We start from the raw sequence: 27206 nt of genomic DNA on the forward strand, positions 1-27206 counted from the left end.
TAACTCAAAGTGCCCATTTCTCTTCACACTCAACCGGTACATGTTCTTAGGCATTCAGTTATATATTACTGACAAACTGCACTGTCTTTGCGGCCTGCATGGCAGGCCCTAGAGAATGAAGGGCTGGCCCTTGTCCAAAATGTTGGGTGAAATCACACGGCTGATGGATGCATCTGTGTTTTAGGACAGTCATCAGTTAGAGTGGTTTTGTCCTTCTTGCTTGGATCTGCAGGAGCACCAAACCTCGTTTTCTTCTGCTTCATCTACCAGTGCTACGCTGAACTTTCTCATTCCGGGAAGGTTGGTGCCCCCACTGCTGGAACCGCCGTGAGAAATCACTAGAGGTCTGTCCTTTGCCACATCCCTTTCCCAGCACACTACAGCCATAGGAGGAAGCCACAACACAGCAGGAGGTTTCTAAAGCAGAACTTCAGCATGGAGAAATACTTTCAGTAGGTCTCTACAAACAGACTGTATTCACAAAGGACAAGGGAGATAGGTTAGCAATCTCACCTATGGTTTAGAACCTGGAAGGAGACAGGCAGAAGATGGGGAACGCTCCCTGCTATGTTGTATTTTGTGAAGGGAAAAAACAACTTTTGGAAGCATTTCTCTGCAAGAAAGCTTTGGGGAAGAGTGAGGGAAGTTAAGGGAGGAGCAAATTGTGTATGTGCTTCTTGCAAAATGATTTTCCATTAGGCAGCAGCACGTCTTTCTTTCCCCCTGAAATATTGCATCATTCTTAAACAGTAGCTCTTTAACTCCAAACAAAAGGAGTTCTCATGCAGTGAAAGCTTTAATCTCAAGCTGTACTTTTAGTTCTAAATTATTAGCCATTGTTAATTTGAAGTTATTTTTACTTTAGTGACCAAAACAGCACAGACAGGAAAGAATTGTAATTTTGCGTATCCTCCAAGACTGACTGTGAACGCTGTGTAAAAGTCTTCCTACCAGCATGCAGACTCAGAGGCACACTGCTTGGTGGCAAAATGCTAGCAGGAGAGGATGGCATGTTAGTATTGATATTAACTGAATCCTGCTGTATTGTGGCATCTCTCTCTCTCTCTCTCTTTTTTTATTCCCTTTAGAAACCATTTTTCTGTTTTAAAAATAGTGTGATGTACCAGTGCTAGAACCTGAAAGTGAGCAGAGAAAAGCTTATTCACTTCTACCTCCTAGAGAGGGTGAAGAGTCCCTTTTTTAAAACTGTTCTTACCAGGACTTTGAGATAACTTATGCTCTTTTTACCTCTGAGAGGATTAACACTTCTCACGCACTGAGATGTCATCAATGTGTTTCTAAATGCCTCGTAGTCCTCGATGCCTCCTACTTGATCTCTTGAGGAAGTAAAGAATTATTATTCCCTTTTATGAATAAGAAAACAGAAGTTAAAGCAGTAACAAGTGACTTGCCCAGAATCTGTCACAGGTGCGAGGATGGATTTGAGCCTCATTTCACTGTTTGCTCAGTTTGCTGTCCTTCCTTCTTTCAATGCTTGCATGAACCTATTAGTCATAACCACGGCCCATTATCTGCTGGGAGAACGTTAAATAAAGCAGTAAGCTTTCACTGCCATGTTTGTAATCCTATCTGCTGCACTGAAAACCAAAGAATTTAATTTGAAAAAAGCTACAAAGAGTAGTGGTACAGACAAGTCTCTTCATTAGCTGGGAACAAACCACATACAAAAAAATCCCAACCAAACAGACAAGATGGTTAAGGAGATGTGAAGTACCTTTTAAAAAGCCTTCTATGTTAATAATTTAGCATGTTGCAAGGTACGTAAACATTAAATATATATGTATTTTTTAATGTATTTAAACCTGACACTAATTCTGAATTTTTCAGACAGAAGATGTCATCAGCCCTAAAAGTAGGTGGAAAAACAGCCCACAGGAGCAAATCAAAGCTTGTGAGTTAGCAACGGGGGTTTGTATTGCAGGAAATTGCAGGAAAATCTGCAATGCTGGTATGGTTTGATAAATGTCACTTAGATATTTTTTTTTTTAAATCTTAAGTGTTCATATTACATACTACCCCATTTGTGCTTAAGTGATTTTTTTAGACCAGCTCTGTCTCTTCTCTACTTCAGAATTATTTTTGTTGCTTTTTTTTTTTTTTTAAAGAATAAATAGGGCACTGAAGTAAATAATTGTGTGTCAGAAGTTGAACCTCTGTGCTTTGTTAGCATAAGCATGGCAGCCAGAAGCCTGCATCAGGATCCTGTCATACTCAGGGCTATAAACCCCTCAAATACTTGATTATGCCACTGAAGTTGCATACATTTTGTAAGTCCGTATGGGAGGTAGTGAAATGTCTAGTCTTTGAGAAAAAACATGTTTTATGTTTGAAATACTCAACCTGTGAAAAGAAAATAGGTCTGCTGGCTGCACAAAGTTGAGCACAATGTCTTGTTTGCGTCTCTGGCTACTGCTTTGGCTGCAGCAATGAGCACAAGCAGGGTTTTAAGGTCGCATTACTCTCAGATGAAATATAGAGTCCTGCCTATGGTATAAACCTTTTTTAATACCTGATGTCATACCCAAGTCCAAGGATCAATTGCTTTTTATTTACTCAGTGCAACGCAGTGCCATGTTCCACCCACGGCTTCGGGAACTTTGCCTTTTCTCTTGCAGCCATTCCTGAGTACACGAAGCACACCGAGACATCCTGCAGCTCCTGGATCACATTCAGCCTGTCCCTGCGCGGGTTTACCTCCAGATCCTGGAAAGCGTGGTGCTCCCTAGCGAGCTTCGCAGCTCCGCTGGGGAGAAGCCTGGCATGCTCTGCTGAATAATCCTCTAGGGTTTTTAAAAGAAGCCGCAGCTTTTTGTGTGGTGCTGAAAACAATCCTTCTGCTTGTCTTGGCAAACAGCTTCAGATAGAAAAGACGACAGAGAACAGCCAGGTAGGCCAATTTCTTCTTCTGGAAGAGAAGTAAAGCCTTGAATAGGTGTCTGTATTTCAGGTATTTTTGCTGTGTGTTTGTTTTTTTCTTCTTTTGCATACTGGATTTTTCTGCACCTGTAAATGCTGGGTCTGGAGAAGAACAGGTCGTGTGCCTAAGTTTTCTTTATGCAGTGCCAGCTTTACTGTGTGAGTGACAAACAGAAGTAGAGGGAGTTTGGACCACAGAAGCGAGACTTTAACAAAGTTTTCCAATGGCGGTGGGAAAGCACATGTTCGTTTCGCTGGCTTTGGATCTAGGCCCCTCTTCTGCCTCCCTGAAGGGAGATCCAGACCTCTTCTCCTCTGTGTGCCTACACCTAAAATGTTCTCAGTGTTGTCGTTGCTGATGGCAACTGCATTCTAGTTTAACAGCGAAGACATGAAAAATGGGAACATCTTACCTCCATCAGGAGAGGTTTTGCATTGTAACTGGCTCCAGAGAAGACGTGCTCTAGCTCAGAGTGGGAGATGAGTCAATTAATGAGTGTTGTTTGCTGGCCTGTTGTACAGTAAGTGATAAATGGTCTCCTGACTTTAAAACTGGAGGGTGTAAGCCTAGAAGGCCAACTGGTGGACACCCAAAGACTATGAATGTGAAGAACTGGTTAGATGAAACACATCCAAAGTTTCTTCTGCACTACAGAGAAAAATGGCCACTTCTCCCCCAGAATCCTGTCTTATCTGACATAGGATATCTTCTGCCTTTCCCTCGTATTTAATACTATTTTGACTTTTAGCCCAGAAGTAAGACACTCTACACATGACAATTTGGGTATCCTGACACAAGCAAAAGTCCAACAGAAGCCTGCATGAGATTTGCTAAATGAGTTCACAAGGGAGAGGACTTTTTATATGCTAAAATTAACTTTCTGCACTAACCTTTATGTATATCTCTGCAAATTATAATTTATTTCAAAAATAGTATTAAAAGGAAAGGTTAAGGCCATACTATCAGTGATAGAGGTACTCTTTATATCTTTGTTACTCAGCTGCAAACCATCAGAGCAAAATATCCTGTGGTTCACGTTACAGGAGAGGCTGTTTACTTCCTTTTGAGTGAATTCCTTGTTTTTCTTAGTGATAAAAGCTCTCTGCGGCTCTCTCTTTAGTCAAATGTGTGACTTGCTGCACTTTAGCTTTGGTTCTAATTCTTAGGATATTCACAACCTACTATGTTTTAGCGTTACTGAAAGTCACTATTCCAGGCTTAAGCAAAAAAGTTACTGAAAGGAAAGGAGCACGCTAATTTGCTGATATCAAAGTAGAGCATTTTTGCTGGGAGAGTAACTCACTTCAAGTCAGGCTGGAAATCTGCTTCCAGCATCATTGGAAGGTCCATCACTGCATTGGAGAGACTGCTGTGTGCTTGTTGGAGGCACACTTGCCATGCACTTGGTGTAACAGTGCTTAATCTGGAGATCTGTCTGATCCTTTACACTTGTGGGTCCAGCCTAGGACCCCTTAATGTTTGCATGTGCTCAGCGTTGGCTCCAGGAGGAGCAGGACTAGATTCTTCTATGTGTGTAGGGTGATATGATGGTGATATTTTTAGATATGAAAATGATTTTTCCATCTCAAAAGTTGAATTGTGTAGTTTGCCAGTGCTTCCAAAGCTGTATCCCAAGCAGGACCATTGTTAGGAGGAAATGCAAGGAGATCACGGTCTTTGCTTTTCCTTGTATGGAGAACAGCAGTGTGAGAGTCTTCCACCAAGGCTGGGAAACACAACAGTGAATCCAAGGTCAAGACCGGGCACATGCCCTATGGACAAAGCCAATTACTGCAGCCTGTAGATGAACAAGGCTCCTTTTCACTTTCCCTGATACAACCCAGGGGCCTCTGTGCCCTGCCCCCATCTGTAGGTAATTCAGCGTTATGCTTTCATCCATTGCTTCCTACCTGCTCCATTGTTCATTATCCTGAGTTTACTGGGACTTGTAGCTACTACAGGTTGTGGTTTCAGTGACCACCTGGATTACCCACTAGTTAAACATCGAGACCGTCACTTTCTTTTCCCTGCCCTTTGATAAGAGTTGTTGTTTTGTGCAATTTATACTGCTGTTGTTGTAAGGAATGTTGCCAACACTTTCTCCACTGGCCATTTCACTTCTTGGACAAATAAGATTCAGTTTACTTTTCCATCTTAAATCTGTACTGGTGGCTTTATAACAGTACAAAAGATATGGATACAGCCATGAGGGGAGTGAGAACAATTATTTTGCTTAACTTATGGTTTGTTTCAACAGACTGCTGTGTTGTAGCCTGATTAGGATTGCTCTCCCTGCTATTATCTTCTAGACCCTTCTGTCAGTGGTGCAGTGCCCTTGTAGACGTGGAGGCACTCTCTGTCTCTGAGTGTTTCTTCCCAAAGGCTCCAGCTCCGCACCGGGGTGGGATGGCTGATGTGCTTCCTACTTCCCACATCTCCTGAAGGCTGCTCTCCCATAACCAAGTCATCCAGACAGGCGTGCATCTCCTCCTGAGTAGTTGTAACTTCTAGGAGCTGTCATCCAAACAGAAATTGATGATTCATGTTTATTTGCAAGTCTGTAAGCCATGGCCACCCTGATTAACACCCTCTTAAGTTGTATCCTCTTACTTTTGCTAGCTTGCCTTCACTGCTCCCTTTGGTTAGCCCTGAAGTGGTTGGGCAGTTGGACTTGGCCTTTTTAGGTCCCTTCCAATGGAACTGTTCTGTTCTGTTCTGTTCTGTTCTGTTCTGTTCTGTTCTGTTCTGTTCTGTTCTGTTCTCTTCTCTTCTCTTCTCTTCTCTTCTCTTCTCTTCTCTTCTCTTCTCTTCTCTTTTCTTCTACTCTACTCTACTCTACTCTACTCTACTCTACTCTACTCTACTCTACTCTACTCTACGCTACTCTACTCTACTCTACCCTACTCTCCCTAAGTGCCTTCCTTAATTTTATTTTTATTTTTTTGTATTTGTATTTGTATTTGTATTTGTATTTTTCCTTTGGATGCTTGTAAGAGGCTCTAGGGAGGCCCCTTCTTGTTTCAGTAACAAACAAGACTAGAAACATGTACCAAAAATGGACAGACCTGATCATAGTTGTAGGACACTTATAAGATGAGCTGCAGACTGAAGCCAGCCTCCAAGAAACTGCTCATTCAAATCTTTCCACCACTAATGAATGGTAAATGCTGGAGGCAGCCTGTGGATTTTGAAATGCAGCAGCAGCAACCACAACTATAAAGGGGTCAGTAGACATCACACAGATCCAACGCAGAATATCTTTCTTCTGTGCCTGCTTTCCAGCCTTTGAACACTGGGGTCTGTTGTGGAGCTGTTCTGAGCAACAGATGCATTGTGTAAATATTTCAGACTTATAAAACTTTTGAAATAATATTTAATATATAATTGGGATCAACGCTAGAGTGCCATTCCAGATGTTGATTAATGAAGCAATATACACCTTGGTGTATTTAAATTTCATGCCTCCCTGGCACGGTTGCCTCACATCACACACATTTTTGGCAGTCTCAACATATAGACAACCTACCCACTACTTTGCCACATAACAGAGAGGTTTCCCAGGTACAGCTGGCGGCCAGACACTACTTCTGACTCTGTCTGTTTGCCAGAGATCGTCATTCTCTGGAACCTTTCTGGTTAGCCCTAGCTGTAAAGCTGTGCTACAAGAGGGCTGGGCAGGCTAATATGTGCTGCTTTTTTTTTTTTTTTTTTTTGCTTTACAGAGTTCCTTTTTTTTTCCTGGAGTGGTGTAACTCTTTTCCCAGATATGATCCAAAAATTTGTTTGGGAAACTGCTTTTGTCTGGCCTCTTTGTGTTTTATGCTACATTTCCTCCCATGGCCAAAATAGCAGACTGACTGTAGGAGAAAATTAATGTCAGTGCCTTTCTGGGCAGACACTCCCTGATCAGCAGATGACATCCAAAGAAACACTCAGACCTTTGTCTGAGCTATTTGCATCTCTGTACCGCTCTCTCCCCCAAAGCTAATCCAATCTTGATATTTCTAAGAGAAATTACAACCCGCGCTTACCCACACAGGGCATTAATTCTGTTCTGATTACACCATTGTTACAAAGGTCTTTAGGGATTACATGTGTTTTCTAGCACTTTGCTTCATGCCAGGGAATGTGTCCAGATATTACCAGTCCTTAGAAGATGCTTCTTCACACAAGCCTTGCAATAGCAGATGTCGAACCAGCCTAAGCAGTATGCTGAGGGTACCGGTACCCTTATCCGGAGCTGGGCGATGGGCAGGGCACCGCAGTGCTCAGCTCTTGGGATCTGCCACGTCCCGCATGGATGAGGAGTGCTTTGTCGCTTGCCAGAAGTCAAGGTTGTGAGGAAGTTAAAAAACAAAACAAAAAAAAACCTGAATTGGAAATGTTGGAGCATGGCACAAAAAGAGGCTAAAATAACAAAACACACCCTGAAGATTGTGCATAGGAGTACTGCTTCTCATCAGCTGCACTGACCTAAACACAGCTTCCACCCCTATTATTTTAAGTTGGGATGTCCTGTCAGGGTAATCCGAAGATTATCCCCCTCCCTGGGGAGAGGAGGCACAGAGCAAAGGCTGAGCTTTTCTTTCTGTGTCACACCAAGCCAGAGGACTGTGTTTTTTTCTGTTCTTCTTGTTTTTTGTTGTTGTTGTTTTTGTTGTTTTGTTTTGTTTTGTTTTGGGTTTGTTTTTTGTTGTTGCTGTTTATTTCTGTGTTAAGAAAACTCCTTTTATTTCCCCTGACTAGACATTCATTTCTGCACCGTACTGCTGATACCTTACTTAATTCCCTTTCGTCTCTCCGAGTCTTTGATTAAGTTTTCTGCTGTATGCCTTCATTAGCACATTCCTAGCTTCAGGCTGCACATTGTTTGCCTTCTGGAGACATACTGGTACAGCCTTGATCACTATCAGAAGCAGCAAATGCCCCTCTTCTTATGGGGTCCACAACTAGTTTTATTCTGTGAGCAGCATGTGAAAAAAAAACATGGTGTGAAAAATCATAACCCTGGCAATAAGGGGGTTAATTTAAATACCTGCCTCTCTTAATAATAAATACCTCTCTTAAATACCTCCTTTTCCATATATCCCCTTTAAAATAACGGTCTTCTGTGATGCTGCATCACACCCCAACAGGAGCAATGGACACAATTAACCTTAAGCAAGAGCTGTACCCCAGCACCCATGGGTGTGCACCCCAGTCCCTGAATTGTTTTGCTGTGTTGTCCCCATCCAAGGTTTTGTAAATTGCTGTAGAGTTTTTGGGAGAATAATTAACTCTGCAATCACACCCTGAAGGCCCTGCGCACCCATCAGATTATTCCTCTCTTTCTTTCATATGGCTGCAGAGGGATTTACATGCATAACTTCCATTCAAGTTAGCGGGAATTCACTGCTTAAACACGGAGGTGAGAATAATGCAGGCCTTTGTTCTCAGCCGTCTGAGTGCCGAGGAACATGTGTTTCTATTAAACACCTGGAGAGCACAGGAGGGAACAATATAACATGAAAAAAGCTGCACTGAATAAAAGCAAAGGCTGCCTGTGCCAGGCCCTGGCATGCCTGTGCAGTGGCCATGCTGGCAGAGCCATGGTTGTGTGCTGCTTATTTACTGCAAAGGTGGTGTTGCATTTTATCAAGCTGTTGATAAAAATACCGTACAGTTTCCTTGGGGAAATCTCCAGGGAAATCAATGTGGTGGTTTATTTATTCATTTATTTAATTTATGCTAGCATAATATATGAGAGCAGCCATTTTAGATCTTTGGATAATTAGCTAAAATTTGATGTTTCAGAGGGGCGCCAATTCTTGTTTAATAAGATTTTTATTTTTTTTCTGACATGGTCCTGACCACAAGGCAGGGGTTTCCTTGTTCTTCTCAGAGCTCACAGAATTTGAGGTAGGATAGGACAAGAAGTCACCCAGTCTCAGTTTTCAGTGCTAGCATAACAAAGATGTAATGTTGAAAATGATAATATAAAATATATAAAAGATCGTTGATGCTAGGGAGAATTTCATGCAAGGCAGCAGGTTGCCTCAGTGTTTTTCTTGGCAAGATGTATGTGATTGTAACCTGGAAAAGAGACAGTGCAGATGTACATACACATGGTACATTTAATTGGGAACTATTGATAGTGCTTATGAACATAGTGAATGCAACATGATATTTAAAGGAATCCTCCCGCAGTGCCACCTGAGTTTTCCATGTGAAGGATGATTGGTTGTCAGAGCAATACACAAAAATAACCGTGAGGGGTTAAGCAAATAACTCCCAGGTCCCTGGGTGATGCTGTAGGGCATACAGAAGCTATCTGTCCCCTGAAGATCCAGGAACCTCCCATCCCCTTCACGCACACTTAGTACAGAAACCCAGCGAGGTGGCAGTGGGGGATGGAGCTGCCCTGCAGCACGGAACAGCCTGAGCAGAGCAGTGGATGTGTCCCCTGTGATTACCGGCTGGAAAACCGAAGTGCAGAGCCACTGCAGCCCTTGCCTCCCTCTTGCCGATCCCTCTTAGCACATTTTAGGCACCAGTGCTCACTGTCCCACTGCAGCAGAGGTTATAGACAGTACCTGGTATGAGTTCAACGAGGGCTAGAGCATCTCTGGGAGACCAGAGGAGATTAAATGTTTCACAGCCGTTATGTAGCCCTTGGGGTCATGTCACACCGTACCAAAAGTGCTGCTTCTCCCCAGAGTGCAACCCATTTTTCCCCTAAGCACAGCTCATGGGAAGACTCCAAAATACCCAGGCTTTTTGCTCGCCCTGCATGAGTTGGATTCCCTCTGTGTGATCAAGCACAGAGTCCCATCGGGGGGTATCCTAATTCCTCAGTGGTATGAGCTGTGTTTTTTTTTGATGTGTCTGAGGAGCGTGCATGTGACAGTCTTTGAAGTGCCACCAGATACAGGATGTGTGTTTGTGGCATCTACTGCCTTGCAAGTAACAGCGGGAGGTCTTGTGTAATACCCATGTTACAAAGGGCACTTTAATCTGAGGCTCTAACAGGCTGGGCTGTTGCTTTGCCCTCAGCTATTGATTTTTCTATTCATGTAGGCATGATTAGCTTTTAACAAGACCTCCCAATCTCCCCCCTCCTCCCCCTTCCCCCGGGATTCCACTTAGTTCACTGAAGGTGATTAGGAAATATGTGCTAAAAGCAGCGTGGACACATCTGGGGCTGCTGCTAATTAATCCCCGTGCTCTCCCCATGCAATTGGGCATGTGCTGTGTCACCAGCAAATAAAGAGACGCAGATTTATAGCCCAAGAATACAATCCTGTGCCAGGTGTATCTCCGTCAGCTCCTACTGATTTCAGTGTGCTTCGAATCCCTTAACAGGATCACTGCAGGTGTTTCAGGTCCCTGCAAGACTTCCACTCTTGCAACAGCCCCTTCCCAACCAGGGCAATGAAACTGTTGGCCAGGAGGAGTTTGTAAGTGCAAGATACCAAATCTGGTAGGAACTGGACCTCAGGGACAGGTTGATCTTGGGCCTCATTCCCTGAATGCAAATTTTATCTCCTCTTCAATGCAATATGAACAGCTGAACCCATATAAACACTCTTTGGCTAGAAGTTTTTCACCTCTGCTCTGTCTCTTTTAGGCTGTGAAAGGGAAGAAAGACAGAAACTATTTTAATTTCAGTTTTAAAATATCAAGAAGGTATCATGTTAGCTGGTGTTAGTGCCAGGAAGATGAGATCAATAGTCATCAGAGCAAGCTGCTGCTCTCCCTTCATATGCAAGAGGCTCCACCTTTGTGGATTTCTCATGAATTTCCCCAGAGGATCGTTGTTTGTTAAAGGCGAAGAGTACTGGGACAGGGGTCTGATGGAGAAGGGGAATTTCTACCTGCTGCAGATAAGTGGCCCTCCACTGCATCCTGACCAGTACGAGTCATGTTATCCTGCACACACCCACTGAAACTATTTTTTGACCATTTCCATTGGGCATGTACCTTACAACACCCAAGTGCTGGAATAATCAGTGAGGTATGGGAATATTGCTGCGTGAACCTGCTGTACTGAGGCTGCGCCCCAGATTTCAGATCCCACCCAAGGACTGTGTGTGTGCATAGGAATCCAGAGGATCCCTTCAAACAGAGTTATGCTGAATTTCTGCCAGTTTATCAGAACTTTCATCAGTTCATTGGCAGAGCAGTTAAATGAATGTGGTTGGGTAGGTCCCAACAGGCAAGGAGAGTTGTGCAGTAATTGGTCACTTTGTGAGATTGCCTTCCTGAGCCCATTTCATTTTCCTCCCACAGTCTGGTCATGAAAGCAGGAACATTTAGGATTTTATGCTGTCCAATCTGGACAGTTTTAACCTGCTACTTCCTCTGTAGGGACCAAGGACATTGTCACTACACTACACCTTTCCTTACCTGTGACAACATATTTTGGGTGCTTTGGTCTTTCATTCTTCACTTTATCATTGCCTTGGTGTTTTCTGTCCTCTAGCAATTTGCAAATTGCATGTTACAGGTTCTTTCTACACTGTATTTTTAATTCAAGGGGTGGACATTAATGTCCCAAAATGTTCCTATCAGTACTATGTTTCTTAAGTATCCTACACCCAACTTTCAATAGGAACAAGATGGTAAGTCTTTCAGTGAGGCTGTCTGGGACAAGATGCCCATCTTAACGCTTGCAGCCTTTGTAGGTGCTCATGACAACAAATAGGACAGTGGGCCCCAAAGTGAGGTTTACTCCTTATTCCTCCACTACACAAGGACCTCCTTGTTGGCCAGGATTGGTCAGGAATGGGAAGGAAAGCACAAGCTGTGGGAGGACAGTCAGTCATCCAGGGCTGACCCTTGGGGGTTTGTGAGGAAACCCTTTGGCACCACGTAGAAAGGCTTTTCTGGAGTTGTGACTCCCACACTTAGTATGGGCAAAGCTTGTGTTGTTTTGGGAGCTGGAGATGATAGGGCTGGGTGGAAATGGTCCCTGGACATTTCCGTGGTTTGGGGTGTGGGGGGAGCCCAGCTTGGCTCTGCGGCAAGAGATACCAACCATGGTAGAGCAGGTCAAGCTTCACACCTTGCAGTTTGGGCAAGACTGGAGTTACAAGACAGTAACAGAAAAAAAAGCTCATCAGTGCCCATTTTGAACTATATTGGATGGTCGGAAATGTAGACAGGTTGAAAGTAGTCTTAAATATTGCATTGCATAGGGAGGGCTTCTCCCAGGGCCTAGCATTTAGTTTGTCTGCTCTGTAAGGTGTTCCAGGGTGTGTTTCCCTCCTGGTTCTCTCTCCTCCAGTTATCCTCTCTGGTTGCTCAGGGGCATAGATAGCCATTCAAAACCTTTCCAACTCAACAGGCATGTCTGAGTCCAGTGTTTTCCAGGTAAGGTCAACTGCTCTCTCAGCTTTGCTTTTTGGTGGAACATAGGATCTGGCCAAGAAGGAGGCATGCCTTAAATGCCAATGTCACTAAGTCCTGAGCTTTGCCCCTTGATTGTAGCTGAAATCCAGAACAGGCTGAGTGACTGGAAATCTTTCTCCCTGCTGTGGTGCCGAAATAAGTTCTTCATGGCATGAATGTAAATCCATCCTGCTCTACGCCAGCCATCTGTGACTAGTGGCCAGCTTGGAAAGTGGAGGACTCAAAGATGAAGAACCATGGTTTGGAGCCACTTGCTCTCCTTTCCTGGAAAGGCAGCAGAGTGAGCTCCTCCTTCCCACGTCAGTGGCTCACAGCAAACTTGCTGCTGCCTTGCTGCAGCTGGCCAGCTGAACTTCTGCCCAAACCACACTGACTGCAATGGGAGCTCAAACACCTGGAGTGCGTATACATAGGCACTGAAATCCAGACAACTTACTTTGCAGGCTGCATCCCTCCGTGATGAGTTCAGAAATTGGCAAAGGAGGAAGTGATGTGGTTGTTGGGAAGATGTTTCCCAGGGACCAAAGTGTAGGGCAAGGACAAGGTATCTCAGAGATGGGTCAGTACAGAGTGACTCCTGTTTTTCTGAGTGCTTATGCATGTGCTGAACTTGCCTTACATGAGTAGGCCCATTGAAACGCATGGGGAGCATATAGCAGAGGGGAAAAAGTCATTGCCGATGTGAATGGAGTGGATTTCAGTGCCAAGAAAAATCATGAAGAACAAAACATCCTACCTAATTTTTTAGCTATTCTAAAGTCTAAACAACAAGCCTGAAGGCCAGCTGGTTTTATGGTTGAGTCCACCCTCATGTTAAAGGAAGGAGATGAACCTATCTCTAGAAAGGATGCAACGACTGTGTCCAAGGTCAATGTGGTAACAAGATCCTATAAAGAGAGCAGCAAAGAAATAAGTTCTGAATCTAGGCAGGAAGAAAACTACAGAATGAAGCAAGAACAAGGGGTTCTCCAAATATATAGGAAAGCCAAATTAATCTAGATCCTTGTTCTTTTCATTGCAGGAAAAAACGTGATACTTGTGTCTGTTGCTGTTGAAATGGGTTGTGGGTGGTGAGAACATGAGAAATGGCTAGTGTAAGGGAAATTCCTCTTTGAGTTAGATGATTTTCAATTCAAAATCATCTGAAAATGTCCTGAGTCTAGAGGAGATCAGTCCTGTACACCACATCCCACACTGGCTCTTTGTGTAGATCCTTTTTGTTGGAATTAGGAATTTCATTAAATGAACATTGTCTGAAATAGGTGTAACTTGGAAGAATAACCCTGGAGTCAATGCCGGAGGAGATGGGATAACCCCCCAGTGCAGAGGGGTACAGGCTCTTGCTTTTCCTTCAGAAATTGCTAATTCTGTTCATTGCCACTCTGCGCTTATCATTCTGTGACCACTGAAGTACTGCTGGTGCAGCATCCCGGGCCTTCCAATGCTTTTCTTCATGGCAGGACTTCAGAAAATTTCACCTTCCAGAAAATACTGTTTGTCAAACCTTTGACTATCATGTTATTATAATTAATTGGCTGATCAATGTATTCAAGTATTTGTGGGTAGGCTTGAAATTAATTCTAGCAGTATTTACATAAATCCAGTGGGAAAACACATTAGATGAAGGAAGAAATTGAGAGAGAGAGACATGTAGAAATCTTTTAAGTTAAACTTTCTCTTGCTGTCTGCAGTGAACTGGCATGTTTCTGGCAGACACTACTGTTGACATATCTTAGGGTGATCGCAGAATAATTACAGTCCACAGTTGTAGAGAAGCATGAAGACGGATTAACGTTGCTGTTGGCCTGGTTTTGGTCTTTGCAGTGAACCTGGTTGGTACTGGCATCTAGGGGGGCACTCTCTTGTGAGCGGCCCTATAACTGGGGGAAAAACACTGAGGTTTTTCATGGTGAGAGGGGAACAAGCAGGAAGGTCTGAAGGCTGCTGAGGGCAAGGAGGGTCCCCAGACAGTGATGAGGCCATGCACGTGTCCCAGCAGCCACGGGGAGGTCACACTGCCAGGGATGAGCAAACCCTGATGTTTCGGCGCCAAGGCGATCCTCCGACGGGCTGGAGGAAGCCCTGTGGTTGAGTTATGCAATCGTGCTTTATGAGGTTTTCTCCCTGCAGAGTTTTTGCTGCTCACAGCTGTTGGAAAGTGGACGAGGTGGAGCCTTGGGATCGGCTTGTAGGACGGTTTCTCTGGGTGTAAGGAACCCTGACTGGCTTCGGTGTTACAGAGAGGGGCTGCTGCTGGGAGATGGATCCCTTACCAACCTCATCCTTTTTTAAGGCAATTTGATACGCTGGACCCTTTTACCCCCGTGGTTTGAAGGTTTCTGCGCTGACAGGAGGTAGGTGAGGAGATCAGCGGTCATCTCTGGTGTCACACAGGGAGCCCCATCCCTCTGTGCTCCGCACTTCTGCTGTGGTCTTTCACAGCACATTGTGCTGGGCATTTTATTTTAAAGGGAGCCGCTACACTCTGCCTATCTACAGGAAACAGAATTAAAAAAAAAAAAAAAAAAAAAAAAGGAAGGATTTGGCAAGGCGCCAAGCCCAGTGACTGAAGTAAGAAGTAGGGAACTTGGAGTAAGTTTTAGTTACCGGGACTTTGCATGGCAGAGCGGATCTGCTCCAGGTTGTGTGGGGCAGGAGGCGAGCCAGCAATGCCTGGCAGCGTCAGGACGCTTTTGCTTGCTTAGATGAACGTCCTCACCGCGACTATGAGCCGAGCTGCTGATCCCGGGAGGGGACAGAGCTGCGTGTGAATGAGACCAGAGGAGCGTGTGCGAGTGCTATGGAAGGCAGCAACTTTGTTGGTGTGACTTTTGCAAGCCTTCAAGGGTAAGGTCGAGCGCTTCCCTTCATCTCGCCCGTTCCCCCTGTCAGCTTTCAGGGCAGAAAGCTTGCGTTTTTGCCACCCGGGGAGCTTCGCAAAGCTTAATCGGAGTGCTTTGGGCTGAGGTTTTTCACCCAGATGATCAACTTCTGGGTGGAGCGAGCGGAGCCGTGTGGCAGCGGCTGTGCGGGGAAGCTGCTTTGTTCGGGCGGCTGCGGGGGGAGAAGGGCTGCCTCTGCCCCCAGCCCTCCGCTCGGCTGCCCACCGTAACCCGAGCGCTGCACCCGGAGGACCAGAAAGCAGGTTTTGGCTGCTCGGGTGTCAGTGTAAGGAGTGTTTTAATGAAGACAGATGGAGGATATTGGATCGTCGCTTTAAAACGTGGCAGATAACAGACCGAGCCTGCTTCCTGGCAATTACAGCTAATTGCGTTGGCGCATTTGAGCAGAGGGGGTAGTAGCATTCTGGTCTGTGCACAGTTTTGTGGGTTTCTGTATGTATGGCTGGGAACAGAACCCAAATATAGCCAGCTCACCTCATCCCAGACACCCCTTCAGGTGTTTAATGAGCCGATGAGTTTTCAGGGGTCCTTTCAAAGTCCTTGCAGTAAGTGAGTAGATTTAAACCCTAGCCACTGTTTCTGTTGTCAACCCTGAGGGCAAGAGTGACCATTTTTAGTTTCTTAAACTTATTCATGGTTGAATTCAGGCCAGTCCCATTTCAGCCCTAAAAGAGCGCTATTCTGGGATTAAAAACAAACATTTCAGTTGCCTGCTCTCCAACTCGCCCTCGGCATTTCCCACCGGCAGAGCCAGGAGCAGTATGAGACAGGGTGCTCCCTGTTTTGTTTTTGTGATGGTCAAACACGAGGGGATGTAAGGAGAGGTATAGAAATATAAATGCTAACGTGCATTGATGTTAAAGAGGATTAGTGCTGATGATTTCTAAAAGCTGAAATTTAATGTTCCTTTTAGAAACGGGAAAGCGAACGCTCTTTGGAACTCTTTGGAACCAAAATTTGAGCAATTTGGCTGAAAGGGTTAACACAGCAAGCCTTTAAAGGAGGCCCTTTACAAACATGGCTTTACGTGGCACATTACGAGGCCGGTCCATGCCAAGCGTGCCAGGCCTCTGCGTTGCTCTTGCCAGAGCATTAGCAAGCGTTGCACCAACCCTGTGTCCCTCTCTGTGATACCCGGCAGCGAAGGTGACCTCCTGGTTTACTGCCTGATGCTGTGCATCCCCTTAGCAGGTACACAACTCGGGCATGGAAAAAAAAAATACAGGGGGTTTGGGGACCTAATGTATTTTAAACCTTTTGTATTTTCCCAGTTGTGCCTCCAAATCCGGTTTACAGTGATGTGTATTCAAAACCTGGCGACTTGGATTTGGTTCATCTTGTGGCATTTAACAGCACTGCTCCACCAAGAGCACTTTGCAGCATGGGTGGTCTTGAACCCTGCCTGTCACAAAGCCCTGTGCTTGGGATGTACCCTCTCATATACTGAGCTATTGGATTTTTTGTGTGATAGTCAATACTTTAGCATAAGGAAAAAAAAAAACTAAGAACTGTGGATATTTGTGGTTGTTAGATCAGCTAAATACAGATAAAAACAAACAACAAAAACAAAAACTTACAAACCATGCCCAAGTGCAAAACCTGACCTGACATGGAAAATTGGTGACTGAAGGCATGGCATGCATTCTAAATTTTTACCTGGATGGGGCTATTTCAGTTATTTAGATTGTATACATACCACACAATGCATAGTGGCAAAACTGATTGGAAAAATCTTGCTCTCCTGCCTACCTTCCCTGGACTCTGGGTACATTCTAGTACTAGTGCACAATTTATTGCCCCCTCAGATCTGCTAAAGCCACTGCTTGGGCAGGAATTTCAGCCCGTACTCAACCACACCCCCTGATCTGGATTAAAATAACCCTTCCAAAAATGATTGTATTTAGCGTGGATCATTTCACAGACTCTGGAAGCAAGGTGCTGGGAACACAAGCACCATGTATTTCATAGTTCATAATTATCATTGAATCTGATGTATTGTGTAGCCACACCCGGAGAAATGGAGCCAATAAACCAGCCATATTTTCCATCTGGAACATCTGTTCTCCATTCATCACAGTTGTGCCATGTCTTTCCTTATTTTTCCACTCCTTGCTGTGGATGCAGGAGGTGCCTCCTTCCACTCCCAGACTGCATGCACCGCCTTTGCTCTGCTGTTAAATCCCCTTCAGAGATCCATGGTTTACGATAAGGTTGTGGTCCCTTCAAATCCTACATGTCCACCTGCCTCTTATGCAGGAGGAGCACCACAGCTGCATTTGTGAGCCAAGTCTGGATTCTGGCTCTCGTATCCCAGGCGTAAAATAGGCTGAGCTTGGTTTGCGAGAGAGCGTCCCCTCCCTGCTCAAGCCCCATCCAAGTAGCTTCTCTCACCGTGGATGTTAAAGTGTTCAGAGCCCTGCAGCTGAGCTGTCAGCAGCCAAAAAGCAGGTGGATTGTCTTTGCAGAAGTGTAAGCCATAGCTAGTTGGTTTGCAGAGCACTGCAGGTACAAAAGCCTTCTGTAGTGAGAAGGGGTAATTTACTTGTAGCTTATGAATCTCTATAAATCAGGAAGTGGGAATCGGAGTTTTAAATGTCCTTTTACTTATTTTTTTTTTTTTTTTTTGCTATAAGGTTAGAGGTTCTAGGCTTTCTATAATAAAGCCTATTTCTATTTCTGTTAGAAGTTCTAGGCTTTTTATAGTTTGCTATAAACACAGGGAAGTAACACGTGTCCTGCTAGGCAGAGGAGCTGGAACTGCATGATTAATAAAGATCTCTCTCAAATAATGTGGGCCGCAGTTCATCACTGAGCATGGGGTACCTGGAGTAAACAGAAGTGAAAGAAAATAATCAAATAGAAAATGGAGCAGCAAAAAAGCCAGCCAGATCCGACACAGCCAGTGGAAGAAAACTTGAGGAGGTTTAAGGACTATTTCACTTTGCATCTGAAAACAGCTGGTGCCAGGCAAAATGAAGGCAAGCAGAAAATTGTCTTTCTTCTGACTAAAGAAGGTTTTCATATGCTTTATGGGTTTTTGGTTAACTCAGGAATAGGAGGCTGTGAAAGTGCCTCACCAAAATTTGAGAAGTACTTTGCGCCACATAAAAATGAAACATAAGAGAGACATCATTTTTCCAGAAAGCAAGAAGGGAAATTAAAACAAAGCAATTCACATGAGCGGTAAGAGTCTGAAGAGCCATTGTTACAATTTTGAAAGGGAAACTGAATGTCAAATTTGGAAAAAAAAAATAGAAACATAAAGAAAAGTGAACAGGGATGTGAATTACGATTACAATTAGAACCTGGCAAAAATATATATATATATTTAAAATATATATATATATTTATAGCCTGGGGGAGAATGTTGATAGATACAGGTAGGAAGTTATTGGAGCTTGAAGGTTGGATTGGGAGCCCCAAGAAAAAGACCTGGGACTAAAAGATACGCAGAGCTAGGGTCAGGCGAGATAATCCATCTTGCTGCACAAGTAGTGCCAACTAACACCACCAGGAGCAGGACCTGGAGCACTACCACAAGGGATAACACCACGGGCATTTGCTTAGGTTTGTTTTCACGCTCGCAGCAGAAGTCCAGTGACCTCTGGGACTGCCAACAGGCACCTGCAAGTGTTGAGGAGTGCCGGCACAAAGCAGGCTGTTAGCAGACAGGCACGCTACAGCCAGTGTGTGGTTTGCTACCTGAAGGAGCATGGGGATTAGATGTGTGAGTCAGTAACAAAGAAGCAAAGTAAGATTATTTGTAATAGAATGAAAATAAAGGGTGCACCTTCGCACAATAGGGGTGTGTCGTGCCCTCAGTGTCATTGCGTGTGTGCCCATTGTATACTGACACATTCTCAAGTGGCATTGTGGTTAGGGCAAGCCAGGAACTGAGTTTTGCCCAGAGGATCAGGTCAGCTTGAGTTCATAACTCCTGGGCTTTAGCTAAACAAGCAGTTGTAATAAATCTGTGTGATGGAAACAACACAAGGGAAATGTAATTGGTACAGATGGATAGAGCAAAATTACCACTGTGTTGGCCCTAAAAGATGAAATTTCATGGGAATGGTGAGCCTGTAGGGATATTTGTGCTGTATCAATCTGTCCATGATGGTAACTTAAATTTCCTGCTGAGCAAAGATGTTCTATGAATGCAATCGTAATCAAATGCACCGAGAAACTGAAGGAATTAAAGATGCACTCTGTGACAAATTAATGTATTGTTGCAGTCTTGTTGTCACACTGAGGTCATGCCTGAAACTGGTGACTTAAAAATCACAGTAATTAACAAAACCCATGTGTCAGAGCTGAAGGAAGCTTCAGGTGTTTGTTTATGAGATGCAGATCTGAACTCCATTAGCTGTTTCATGCTATTTCTGCTGCAAGAGGACTGATAGCCTCTTTCTCTTCTCTGCTCCCCATGTATATAAACATCCTTCTTTTTTTTTTTTTTTTTTCCTCTGCTGAAATTATATCCCTTGTCAATTGAGCACACAGGTGGGGTACTTGCGGATAGTCCTTCTGTCATGCTTGGCATGACAGATACAGTGAAGTCAGAGTTCAGCAGTGTACCTGTAGAGGTGGGGGTTGGCCTATTCTCCCATGTGCCTGGTGACAGGACGAGGGGGAATGGGCTAAAGTTGTGCCAGGGGAGGTTTAGGTTGGATGTTAGGAAGAACTTCTTTACCGAAAGGGTTGTTAGGCATTGGAATGGGCTGCCCAGGGAAGTGGTTGAGTCACCGTCCCTGGAGGTCTTTAAAAGACGTTTAGATGTAGCCCTTGGTGATATGGTTTAGTGGAGGGCTTGTTAGTGTTAGGTCAGAGGTTGGCCTAGGTGATCTTGGAGGTCTCTTCCAACCTAGATGATTCTGTGATTCTGTGAAATACTCACAGCCAGACAACCCTTTGCAGCCTCATGAGGAGGCCATTGACTATCAGCTCTGCAGCTCACGGTGCTCTAGGAAGCCCCGGTTTGTGGGGTAGCAAGGGAACTTCAAGATCACCCAGTTGCACCCCTCCCTGACCAGGGCAGGGACACCTCCCACTAGATCAGGTTGCCCAAAGCCCCCTCCACAGAATCATTGAATGGTTTTATCCACACAGAAATCAAAGGCTGGAATATCTGCTCAGAGCGGCAGGTGCAATGACTGTAGGGTTTTCCTTAACATCCTTTCTATCACAGTCCAATGATGTATCAGGAGTGCATTTAGGCAGTGGCATGGGCTGCGTTCACAACTGTGTGTTTCCAAAATATGGCATGTTATCTGTTATACTTGTCTCCTTGCTCTGGCACAGATAGGATAGGATTTTAAATAAGTGCTGCTTTAAAATTAGACAGGAGTAGTTAGCGTGTTTTGTCTCTGTTGGCGTGACGTGTTTGCAAGTCCTTGGGAACTCTTTTTTTTTTTCGGTGTTCTTTATCCAGAACTTTAATTTTTTCTTCATGAAACATGAGCAGTGTCAAAGTGGAAAAAAATCATTCTGTCACCTAGAAAACTTGCTTCAGATAAATCATGATTCCCTCAGATGTCTCACTGTGGCCCCACTGTGCTGTTGAGCAATGATACAGCGTTCATGTTGATTCAGGCATGCTGAGCAGTGCTGGCTTTTCCCATGCTCATGGGTCTTTTATGTTGTTAACACCAACATAACCATTAAACTCCTTCAAACAGTCTGATACTTGGAACACCAACAGTTTCATTACCAACAGACTTTGATGTAACTTTTTGAAGGCTCAATTCCTCTGCATGTGCCTTAAAAGCATTCCTGGTGCCTGTTTTGGGGGCCAGGAAGCTTGCAGCGAGCAGGGGAGAAGTTTTGTTCAGAGCCATACAGCCCGGTCCACCCCAAACACAAGGGTGACCAGCCACGGACAGCAGCGTGAGCCAGCACACGTTGAGCACCAGCAGATGTACAGGAAACCAGTGCTTCCCACTGCTTCCTCCTCCTCAGGGAGGCTGGTCTTGCTGGGTAGCCACCCAGTTCCTCTGTACCGAAGGTGCAAGCCCAGTGTGGGTATTTCTCCTTTTCATATGGGACCGAAGTAGCAGGAATGTTCCTTTTAGACTCTCCATCCCTGGCCCTTTCTCTGTGCCATGACAGGAGATGAACAGATCAAAATGCCCAAGGTAAGGTAGCACACTGATTCAGTGCAACTTGCAGACCTGAGATGGTTTATGATTTAAAACACACCAGAGTTACATGTATGAGTTGCATTGTGTTGTGCTGAAGGGCTAGAAATCCACATTGTGAACCGCCTTCTCTTTTGTCTTTCAGAAATTCCATGGAGTTGGACTAAAATAAAGCTTGGGGATGTCTCTATTTGGATTAAAATTTGGAAAGAAGAAATTGAAAGGTAAGTGAGGTCTGGTAATACCATTGGCACTGGTGGAAACATAAGGAATGTAAATTCAAAACAAGCGCAAGCCCTTGTGAGCATGCTTGGGAGCGTGTCCTACACCTACAGAGCAGGCAGAGGAAGACACACTTTGTTTGCTTTTCCTGCATTTCATACTGCCTTGGGGAAGTGCTGCAGACCTTGTGCCAGTGAACAGGAGGACATCTGAAACAGAACAAGCTGAAAATTTTGTATGCTCTGATGGTCTGGCTTTTGGTGTCCTTTCTAGGTGGATCTCCAACAGGGAGTGCGGAGGAACAATGCATAGCAAGCAGTTTATAAAATGCATCCCAAGCAGTTTATAAAATAAGCTAGAAGAAAGTTATGTGGTGGTCTGATGCAGTCTTTTGGTGATGAAATGTGTTAATTGCAATGGCCCAGGTATTCCCTTTAATGAGGGGTAGGAAGAAGGGCAAAGCACAGAGATGCAGGCTGAGAGCAGCCCAGGAGCCACAGGGGGAACACCAACCCTGGAATAGAAACCAGAGCCTGTGCAACTCCCTCCCTGTGAGCTCCACTTGGCGACCCCAAGACAGACCCTGAACCAAAGGGGTGTGGAGACAGGGAGCAGCTGCCCTGCACAGCACAGTCCTCACCAAGCTTTCCAGCAGAAAACTGTCTAGAGATGTGTGCTAGGAAGAAGGCCCAAAGGAGGGCTACTCATGCATCCCTGCAGTGGGCCAGGTCCCTGCAGCCCCTAAACATGCATCTCCATCAGCACCAGGGCTTTGCAGCAGGGGTAACTGAATCAAACCTTGTGATTTATCACTCCATCCCTGGGATGAGGATGTGATCTCTGGTCAGGGACCCATGTCAGCAGATGCTGTGAAGAGGGAAACTTTTTATCTTGCCTTTCCAGGGCATTCCTCCTTCTACCAGATGAATGCAGAGATTAGTGCCATACTCATATTTTGACATGAAAAATATTTTTTTCCCCAGCCTCTCTGAGCTCAGGAGACTCAATAGCATTTTCCCAGGGGTTTATTTTTGCAGCTGTGCTGCTGTTCTCCCTCCCTGGCACAGGGCTGTCTGTGAGCCCTGGGGTTAAGATAGGGCCAGCAACTTGCTGCTCTGATAGTCCTATAAGAGGAGGTGGTGACTACTCCCAGGGAGGGCTCTCTGCCTGGTCTCTGCCAGACTTGAGGTCTTTCTCCTTCTTGGCTTTGGAGATGAGGTAGCACAGGCTTGTCTGTTAGCCTCTGTCCACCCAGGGCATCTGCAGTTGTGGGGGGGTAATTCTGATTATCAAAAACATTATGTTGCTGTATCAGGAAAAATCTGTGATTTTCTTGGCCTTGTGTCTGGGTTTTAGCAGAGCAGTGTTTGGTCCATCTTCAACCAAGCGTCTAAGAGACTTATTTCTTCCTAGATATAAAGGAACATACTTTATAGGGAAAGATCATTTACACTCACATTTTATGTGCTTTAGATCACCAGTTCAAAACCAATGAAGTCAGACTGGAAGAAGTTCAGAGGAGGATAAGGGAGACTGGGGAGATCAGGAAACGAGGAGCTTCCATAACAGGGAACTAAAAGAGCTCTTTCCTCCCTTGTATTTTTTAATTCTTTTGCCTTGCAGCCTCAAAAATGAAGGGGCTATGATTACTATTTGAGAACGTGTCATTGTAGTTAATGCCAGAGTTGAAGTGCTATTTTAATGCAACCATTTAGTATTTGGAGACTTTGCATTTGGAGGAGTCCTTAGGACCATGCTGCCTGAAAGCAGGTGAGGCTCTCAGGACAGATTTGCTCACGGAGAGGCCTATTTTCCATCCCCAAACTAACGCCAGGTGACAACCAACCTTACACCCCTAGCGCAGGTCTCCGGTGACTTTCACAGGACGGAATGGATTACCTCAGGCGTCACCTGCTGAAATTCAGGGTTCCTCCCATGGGAAGCACTGATATCCTGCTGCTTCTCCTTGGCAAGACATGGCTGTTTCCATGTACAAATAAAATTAGGAGAGTGTTTTCAGGAGAAGTCCAGTTTAACTAGGCAAGTTACACGGTCTAAATTCCTTTTGTGGTGCACACCAAGCAGTGCTTCTCAATTTGAAGGCAAGAGCAGTCATTTCTGCAGCTTTGCCTCCATAAGCCCAGCCTAGGGGCACAGTGAGAGGAAGAGGAAGGGCATAAATCAAGGCAGGGCTTTTGGAAAGCTGCACTGGGCTTTCCTTCTTGCTGCTGGGGACAGCCTGCTCTTCAGCACGGGTTCACCAGGTTTTGAGCACCAGGCTCTGGGCAGAGCTCAGCAGGGGCAAGAAGCTCCCTACAGAGAAGGCAGCCCAAGACTGGCTCCATGGACCTGAAGCTTGGCTGGCCTTTGGGACTCCCATTCAGCTCCAGTAGGAAACACCTCACCGCAGCAGGCGCTGAGTATGGAAAATATATTTATTTTGACTTAATTTCCCATTAGGAAAATAACTGTGAATTGTAAAACTTCCCAAAGTTCGTTTCAGATCTGTATTTATTTTTATGAATTTACATCACTTCCTATCAACTGTGTGTCGCTGTTATTAACAGCATGTGCAATTGTATCAAGCTGTGGTGTTACCAGCACGTCTAGGAGATACTGTTTTCTAGTAAAGGATATAATATGTGCCAGCCAGTCACTGGTAGACTACTTTTTCAAAATAAAAATAAATGACTAATTCATCTGCTTTATTTGGTATGCTGATATTGGTCAAATTATTTTGAACTAGTATTACAAAAAAAAATCTAAACCAAATTAAGAAATATATATATATACAAAATTAAAGCTTTTCAAAATGAAGAAGACAGAATTCCCACTGCAGAAATATTTTAAAATGGTTATTTATCCTTCTGAAGTAGGCTGAAAACAAATGTGAAATGATGCAGATGCTTCTTGAGAAATAACCTGTTGCAAGGCATTCCCGAGAGCTGGTGAGCCCCAGCCCTTGCCCAGAGCCAAGGCAAGTGGGTGAGACATTGCGGGGAGGAGGAAGGGAAGGATGAAACAGAGCTGGTATTCTCATGGGAGATGGAGGAAGGGAGAGGCGAGGCAGCCTCTGTCCCATCCCAGAAAAACCCAAGAAGGAGAACTTTCTGGTGTAAGGTTATCCAGCACCTCTTCCAGGCCTGTGTCCCACAAGTCCTGTTTGGCCACAAGTGTGGTACATGCTGGGCAAACCGAGGCATCTTTTTGGAGTCCTTTCTTCTTGTTTTCTCTCTCCTTATGGTGATAATATCAAATACTGTTTCTAAAAAAGGCCAGGATCTAATATTGAACTTTAGCATCATGTTAAACATTTACTGGACTTGAGGCGGAAATAATTCCAGTTCACCATCAAAATTTTTACTTTCAGACCTTGCATCTGCCATATGAAAATAGAGATATCTCAGCACAGCTCTTAAGTGGGCCCTATGTTAGCAAAGCCAGTAAAAATTTCATCTTGCATTAATACCTGGTCCAGGAGCATATGAAATATTTTACCTGTGCTGGCAAAACTGTATAGTGTTTGCTTAGTGCTGGCAGCAGGCTGAACTCAGTTCAGACCAGGCACAAAAACAGAGTCCATGAACACAAAAATGTGTTTCTTGCATTTAATTTCCTCAGGAGGAAGGAGGATTCTAGTTCTTCTGAGGCAAAAAAGATACGATAAAGAAGATCTTCATTTAATAATGGAGGAGCAGGCAGGAGGGAATAGGCTAAATCCGTTTATGGTGGTATATCTGAATGGTCTTGCCGCAGGATTTTTAAATTAAATCCCTCACATTCAGTACAAGCTAGCCCATTTCAGAGACGAAAATGCATGGGATTGCCAGCATATACCATCTCCAGCCACAGGGGCTCCGCAGGGGAAGGGACATCTGCACTTCAAAAACATGCATTTTTACAACACGGAGTCCTTGAGAGCCCCTCCTTTGAGTCAATAATAAAAAATACCTTTGTTTGCCGTGCAGCTGGGCTTGTGCCTGCTCTGGGCAGGGCTGGGCTGTAATCCTCACCTTTCCCACTTCCGTCCCACCTGGTTCTCACCTCTCCTCCAGCCACACGCATGCTGGCTGTGCCGTGGCTGACTCTGGCTGCATTTCCAGCCAGGGATGGGCTTTGGTTTTGTGCCACCAGGTAGCTCAGAGCATCAGACTGACTTTCAGGTAATGAGGGTTCAGTTTTTCCCTGTGTCCCAGGCCAGCTGAATGAGTTAGACATTGTAGGCTGTGAGGCTCAGACCCATCACCTTGCTCTTCCCCTCACCCATGTCCTCTCTGATCACTATTAAAGCACTGGGCTTGCTGAGTAAAGATTGCTGGCTTTGTTCTCGTGTAGAGCTCACTCGGTGCAGCTCTGATCCCAGCGAGGCACGTCTGTGTTATGAATTTGAAATTTTATTATGTATACTGTGCAAAATAAGCCTGCTGTCTTTAACCCAGCTGTGGGGACTGTGCCCTGGTACAGTGCCTGCAAATTAGGAACCTTCCTGTGTGCGTCCTTTCTCAAAAAGGAGCAATTATTGCTTCAAGGTGAAAGGAGTATTTGGCTAATAGCTTGCCTAGTAACCTCTCCAGAAGCAGCAATTTGAGTTGCTTAATACTAATGTAATGATTTGCCCTCTCCCATGGAGTTGTTTTTTAATGGCCACAGTACTTTTCTTTTTTTTTTTGAGGGGGAGGACAGAGGTGTCAACACAACATGGCAGGTTTCAGTTAATTGTGCACGTGGAGTAACAGTCCGGCAAAGACCAGAAATAAGGGCTAGGGATGCTCTGCCTGTAAGAGACAGGTCATCTCCTGGGTGCTGCATGCCAGGTGGCACTTGTGCCATCGCTGAGAGGTGACACTGAAAGCTGGATCACGCCAGGAAAAAAGAGGTGCCGCACAATAGAGCCCACAACAGTGTAGGGGAGAGGAGATATGGTGGAAGAAAGGCCGTCATGAGACCTGAAATAAAAAATGTGCTGCAGCTGGTGGAGGTATTCCGAGACTGCTTATACCCTGTTGTGGGGAGGCCTGAATTACTGCTGCCTGAAGGACCATCTCAGGAAGGTCAGATGTGTGCCTTAGGGCACAGCATAACAGTGCTAAAGCTTTTATAGCTTGGCACTGGTAAGGTTAACTGCTTTGCTAAAAGCCCTCTGCAAGGCAAGCCGAGGGCAAGAGCCCAGCTCCAGGATGCCAGTCTATGCAGCTGATCCAGCACAGTATTCATGCTTTTGAAGCCACTTGTTTAAAGGGTGGAGCAGAGATTTTTTATTTATTTTTTTTTTACAGAGTTTGTGTTGTTTCAGCTCTGTTGTCAGGCTCAGTTACCCCGGCACTCCCCTAGCTGGGCTGTGTTTTTTTCATGCATGAGATATCAGGCCCTAGTTTGTATATGACTTGGCAAAACCAGGCAGATCTTAACCTCCTGCTCCTCGGAGCCACAAGACCTGATCTCTACAAACCTTTTCCAATGGCCTGTTTAAAGCATTGCTTTTGGCACATGCTCCTTAGCATAAACCAGCAGAAAATTTCCAGGCTCTCTGACCAGATCTTGAATCTAACCTTTTGCAGGACTTTTCCGTGCAACAGGCTGAAATGGAGGAGGCTGGTGGGCTGGCCAGTTACATTTATA

The 27206-nt window shown here is 44.8% G+C and overlaps 1 protein-coding gene across 4 annotated transcripts in view; it reads left to right on the top strand.

The window, feature by feature from the left end:
* The window catches only part of LOC308185398 (phospholipid-transporting ATPase ID-like), an 87388-nt gene that overhangs the window by 2808 nt on the left and 57374 nt on the right, over nt 1-27206 (top strand). Inside the window, exons 2-3 of one of the 4 annotated variants that reach the window (XM_080573410.1) lie at nt 2637-2908; nt 21511-21589. In XM_080573410.1, coding sequence (XP_080429536.1) covers nt 21547-21589 — 43 coding nt within the window. In that variant the 5' untranslated portion in view covers nt 2637-2908; nt 21511-21546. Of the gene's footprint in view, nt 1-2636; nt 2909-14447; nt 14683-14810; nt 15176-21213; nt 21363-21510; nt 21590-27206 lie in introns of those variants that run through there. The other 3 variants (XM_080573409.1, XM_080573408.1, XM_080573411.1) reach the window with 3 other exon arrangements.

This window comes from Anser brachyrhynchus, assembly GCF_964034855.1.
Source record: "Anser brachyrhynchus genome assembly, chromosome: Z".
Taxonomy (NCBI): domain Eukaryota; kingdom Metazoa; phylum Chordata; class Aves; order Anseriformes; family Anatidae; genus Anser; species Anser brachyrhynchus.